The sequence below is a fragment of the Phyllostomus hastatus genome, unplaced genomic scaffold, assembly GCF_019186645.2.
Source record: "Phyllostomus hastatus isolate PE091 unplaced genomic scaffold, TTU_PhHast_1.1 phas_contig_234, whole genome shotgun sequence".
NCBI lineage: Eukaryota > Metazoa > Chordata > Mammalia > Chiroptera > Phyllostomidae > Phyllostomus > Phyllostomus hastatus.
This window is the reverse complement of record NW_025333775.1, coordinates 133,307-139,451: the sequence shown is the minus strand read 5'-3', so window position 1 is coordinate 139,451 and position 6,145 is coordinate 133,307. Positions and strand designations below refer to the sequence as shown.

The 6,145-nt window shown below is 45.4% G+C and overlaps 1 protein-coding gene across 1 annotated transcript; it reads left to right on the top strand.

Annotated features, from left to right (window-relative positions):
* The first annotated feature begins 2,554 nt into the window (after window positions 1-2,554).
* Window positions 2,555-5,293, top strand: LOC123817903 (carcinoembryonic antigen-related cell adhesion molecule 21-like). Its single transcript, XM_045837691.1, has 3 exons — window positions 2,555-2,618; window positions 3,093-3,446; window positions 5,013-5,293. Exons 1-3 carry the CDS (start codon window positions 2,555-2,557, stop codon window positions 5,291-5,293), a joined length of 699 nt encoding a protein of 232 aa, XP_045693647.1.
* The last annotated feature ends 852 nt before the right edge of the window (window positions 5,294-6,145 follow it).

Here is a 6,145-nt window from a genome sequence, read left to right as displayed (position 1 = left end):
CCTGGAGATGATCCAGTTCCTGGGCTCTGGAAGGAGTCCCAGAGCAGATGACAGACAGGGACACAGATGACTTATATTCAATGCCCAATGTTGTGATGGAGGATATATGGTACCTTTGGGGATCAACCCATCAAGCCAGCACCCTCTCCCAAAAGCCTCAGGACAACCTTAACTAAGCCTTTCTTAGAACCCCTGAAAGAAAAGAGCTCTGTCTGAAAGAGCACAACCCCCTGGTGGGACAGATCTCCTGGCACTGGATTCATAGTAGTCTGGACAATGCCTGTCCCCTTACTGAGCTCACCCTGCACTGGTAGCATCACTGTGCAGCACCTGACATTGGTTGTAGGTCTGCTCCTGACCTCTAGGGCACAACTTTGAGCCACACAAAAAACACATAGAAATTCACACACGAACTGGCTTTGGCTAAGAAGATGGAAGAGTCTGATTTTCATCCTCTGCTTCAACAACCTTTCTCAGGTCCTCCCTCCTTCTTGCTCTGCCCCACCTGCTACTTCTGGAGACTGTTAACAGAAAGGGGCTATGCAGTAACCCTGACAAGCTCAGGGGCCACATGGCAGGTCTGACAAGCCTCACAGGATATTCTGATCAGAAATTTCTAACTGGGCAGGAGATAGCAGTTGTCACATCCCAGGCCTATACCTTGCTTAGCAAAGGTCAATCTTTAGCATAAGTGAGCCTTGACCCCTGCTTTTATGCATCTTAAATAGTATGACTTTGGCACATCAGAATGATTTTCTTTTTAGACCATTTGAAGGCACAGACTCTAGGACAAACACACGAGATCCCCAAACACTTCATATTACCTGGTCCCCTGCATACCCTCTCTATGTCCTGTAAATGTTAATTATTCTGTACTCATGAATTTTTAAAAAGTATATGTTTCTCCATTTTGACTTTTATCTAAACCTAGAGATTTCTCCATTATGCTTTTTCTCAGGCCCTAATGAGTTTCTTGAAACTATTTTCATCTTCTCCTTTGATTATAATATATAAAATAAACTGCAAAACTGCTAATTTTTTTTGCAGGATTTGAGATCTTTCTCCCAGGCATATGGCTCAGATAAACTCATTAAATTGCTCCACGCGTTTGGATATTTCTCACTTTGAAAGAACCTAGGAGCACCGCCTCATCCAGGGAATTCTGTGCTGGCACCACCCATGAGCAAGTCTGGTGACCACAAGAAAGCCTCCCAAGCAGAAACCAGAGGTTGTCCCAACAGTCAGAAAGCATATGAACAGGCCGACAAATATACATGGAGGGGAAAGGTCTATCTGAACCCATCCCTCCATGACAAGGAAGCCCACAGGCACCTGACATTTCACCATAGTCCTTTCTTCCTATGACATGCAGGACACATCCTCCTTCACACCCAAAAACTGAAGGATCTACCAAACTCTTGGTCATGGGTCTCTGTCCCCAGAAGCAGAAGCCAAGCTGGTGACATGTGAGATAGAAGATGGGTCTCTATGCAATTATCACCCAGCTTTACCCCTTCTACCCCCAGAGTCATCTCTGGGACCTGCCTGCTGGGAGAGAATAAAACCCCAGAGCATCTGAGAACATGAAGCAGCCTGGATTCCCAGCTGGGTTTTTGTGTCACAAGCAGAAATCACCCCCATTTTCAAGGACACCTGGAGCTCTCTGTGTGGTTCTGACATACCCAGAACAAAATCACTGCAGAAGCCAATGCTGGGGAGAGTGAGTCATCCTTTCAGGGACACATGTGTCCCCACCAGCCTTGCTATTCCAAGTGTGCTCCACAGGCCAATAGGATCAACCTCTCCTGAAAGCCTGTTAGATAGAGGCCCAATTCTCACCTGCCAAGTCAGAATCTGTAGTATAGCAGGATCTGGAGACTTCCCCTGTCCACAGGAGAGCAGAAGAAGTGGTTCTACCTTCACATCAAGGGATCTCATTTCGAATGAGCATCTCATTAGCTGGACAGCTGCTGAAACTGCATTTTTAAAGTGTCACCTGGCATAGCCATGTTTACAATGTCTCACACATGATTCAATGCACAGCAGGTGTGATATTCCTGTGACAGGCATTTCACAGGGATATCACAGCTAGCTCAGGAATACCTGCCCTAAAGGGAACAGTCAAATGTGAAAAGGACAGGCTGTGGGATAGACTACTGAGCTCCTGAGAGGAAGCTGTGGGGGAAACCTGAAATCCAGACACCCCAGGCTTATGCTTTTTCAACACATCATGTGAGTGTGGCCTAGTGTATATGTGTGTGTGTGCATGTGAGTGTGGAGTTCAGAGACTTCTGAAGTTTCCAGGAACCAAAATATCAAAGGACACTAAACTGGTAAGAAGAGACAGGGTGGCATAAATGAGATCAAGGAGTGGGAGGATCCTGGGCACAGACCCTGCCCCCAGTACATGAATAGTAATCTTGCCCCAGAATAAAGCTCAGCACACACATAGGACATACAGCAGATTGCACCATTCCAGACAGAGGTGCCTGTGAGCCTCACAGAACCTCAAGCTTCTCTCAAAGAGGGAGACACAGAGCAGACAGCAGACACCATGGGATCCCTGTCAGTCTCTACCCACAGAGGACTTGTCCACTGGCAAGGGCTCCTGCTGGTTGGTAAGTAGGAGACAATTCCTTGGGCTAGACTAAGGATCTGACACACAGACTTGGCTGGGGCCTGCTGAAGAGACCAGTGCTCTGAGAAAAGAGGGAAGGCTTCTGTTTGGACCTGAGGGTAGAGGAAAAGGAAAAGAGTAGGGTGGGGAAGGGGGCTCAGCAAGAAGAAATTCTAGTAATCTGAAAGTGGTGAGAGGCAGGAAAATCTCAATTGCTATGCATTTCCAAAGTTATTCATCATTGAGTATTGAATTTATGAAGACATTATAATAACAATTTATGTCAGGTAACACCAGAAAAAAACTGAACCAGGGGTGCTAGTCATTTTCTTTACTAGCACCCTTGACTGTGGCAGACACACTCACACTCAGAGCTAGGCTGAGAGTTGAAGAGACCTGCTCAGGCTCCAGGGCCTCGCCTTGCCCTCCCTACACATAGATCTGAATATTAATCAACTTCTCTCTTCTTCCCTAGTCTCGCTGTTTACCTTCTGGTGCCTGCCCATGAACGCCCAGTTCTCTATTGCATCAACCAATGTTGCTGAAGGGAAGAATGTGCGTCTGAGTCTCCGCAATACACCTCAAAATGCTTTAGGCTACAGGTGGTTCAGAGGAGAAAGGGAAATACCTCATAATCTAATCGCAGGTTATTTCATATTGGAGAGAAAATTTGTAAAAGGGCGTTTATATGATGGACGAAAGACAGTAGACCTCGATGGATCCTTGCTGATAAGGAAGGTCACCAGGAAAGACAGAGGAATGTACACCGTAGTGGCCCACCTTCCAAATTCAGTACAACAAGTGGGATTGGGACGGCTCAATGTATTCCGTGAGTGATTACTCTCTGACACCTGGGTGTTAGGTGGGGTGACCTCTACTTCACACGCAGGACTGACAGCCCTGAACTCTGCCTTTGTTTCCCTCTGCATTCTGTCTCAGGTTGGGCTTTTGCAATTAGTACAGGATACAGAGAGTGGGGACAAACTTCCTAAGATATCAGTTCCCTTCCCAGTTTCCAGCCCTGCAGACAGAAGGACCAGTCTGACAAGAGTAACTCAACAGAGGGAGACTAGTCTCAGGGTAGCCCCTATGTCCTTGACACTGAGAATGACCCTGACAGCTTCTGTCAAAACCTGGTTTCAGAAGCCCCCTGAAATTTTCACAGAGGTTGCCTCGAAAGCCCCTCCCAAGAATCCTGTCCCAGGGATCTTGACTCCGGGGACCTTGGGGAGCCTGTGTCACATTGAATTTGATCTCCCAGGAAAGGCTAACTGGGTGGTGATTTAATGGGTACCCAAGCCACAAGGCTTCTGAGCTGGTCACCAGTCAGGGCTCAGGCCCAAGGGCCACACCTTGGCAGAAATGGAGTTCAGTCTATCACCTGAGACTATGTGTAAGAGCACAGTTAGACAATGTTGTTAGATGTTAGCTAACTGTCATGGGGTACTTAGAACAAGTTCATGTACAGGAAAAGGTCAGCATCCCCAGAAAGAAACTGAGAAAAGAAGATGCTCCTGGAAGGTCCTCATTCACCAGGGATCAGCCCAGGGGATTCTCTGTTACAGTCGATCCATAAGCGATGCCTCTCATTTCAGCAGCGCTTCTTTCCCAAGATTTAGGCCAGGGACTGTAAATATTTTATGATTAATACATTGACAACCTGGCAGCCAAATATTTACCCTCCTTCATGGAGAATAAACTGAGAAACAGGGACATACAGTCACTAAAGCAGAGTCACACAGACCATGAGCATTTGATCAGGGTCATTTGAGATCTATCTGCAGCCACAGCCTTGTCTTCTCCTCCAACCCAGGGGCCTATGAGGTGCCTGTGAATTTTTAAATCAACTGTTGGTTCAGATCATTTATTTGTTTCCTGAGGTGTTACTGTCACTCCCACTGGAGTATGAAGGAAAAACCTTTGCCTTCTCAATCCACTCTACCCCTAAAACCAGCTCAAGGACCAACGTGTAACAAATATGCAGTTGCCTTTGATTAATTAGGAAAAAATAAATGGTGATTTAATGAATGAATGAATGAATGATCCAAAATCTCTTCAGAGCTTGGAATCTGGATGCAGAGTCCTTGGATTTCTGGCCATAGGGCACAAGCTCTCTGTCCCTACAGGGACTAAGACCCTTGTCTCAGACCCTTTTCTGCTCTCCAATGAAATAGTCTTCTTTGCAATTGGTCTTAGGCCTTGGGGTATTAATAATAATAAATTTCACATGAGGAAGAATCGAGGTTCTCCAAATTTCTATCTTGTAGCTACCTAATACAAATGGCCCACAAGGGTGAACTTTGCATAGCTCGCTGTGAGTGGCTGAGATCTCTGAGGAAGTCATGTGGCTCCATGTCTCAGCCCACCCTCAGTCCCATTCTCTGTTTCTCCACAGAGCCTGTGAAAGTGCCCATCCTCCTAACCAGCAACGGCACGATCACAGAGAATGAGGATGCCGTGGTCTTGACCTGCTACACAAATGCGGTTTCCATTGAGTGGTTCTTCAACAGCATGAATCTGCGGCTCTCGGAGAGAAAGAAGCTGTCCGAGGACCGCAAAAGTCTCACCATAGACCCCATACAGAAGGAGGATTCTGGTTATTACCAGTGTAAAGTCTCCAACCCCATCAGTTCTGCTGAAAGTTGGCCCCTTGAGCTGCATATGCAACATGACTGACCCTCCTCCCCTCCTCTCTGTTATTAAATTCTAAATAAAGTTTTTTGCATTATTATAATAGATTTGTTCTGAAGGTGAATATTTCTTAAAAGATTTGCACTGAGTCAATAAATACATAACAATGTGAGATGACGTTGTCATTATTGCTGACCTAAGGTCACATTTTACACCACACACCACCTCAGTTTGGTCTCAGTTGTACCATCTCCACGTTGGAGGTAACATTGTGTCCCTTGGAGGATCAGCAGTGGTCGTGCGATAACCAGTGGGAGCAGATGATGAGCTCACAGGATCTGAGCTCTGTCCCTTCTGCAGGCAAACATGTGGAGGCCCTTGGACACTGTTGTAGATAATGGGGATGGACAAGAGGACAGTGTGTATGTAGAAACACTGATCTTTTCTTTTTTTTTTTTTTGGTGTCTTTTGAAAGATTTCTAAAACCTCTTGAGTATTCTTATTTATAAGGCAATAAAATTACTTGCATAAGTTCAATACATCTCTGATTTTTTGCTGATATGATATAATTAGAAACTTTATAATAAAAACAAGGCTTTAGCTCAAATATTCTACTTCAAACTGATGTCCACATAATTAGAAATGACCTCACACTTTATAGAGCTAAGTTAGACCTGATGGATCTTTTGGTATTTCTTGAAGAAAAGGACATCACCCAAAGCTAAGTGAAGTGTGAGTGTGAAGCTTCCTAACCTCAAGAGGCTATTAAAACTCCCATCTTATGTTTTATTTAAAAATCCTGCATCAGAACAAACGAGGTGGTGAATATCAGTTCCTCTGCGCTTAGATGCGTAATCAGGCCAAATCAAGTAACTCCAGCCATGTGGTAGGATCAAG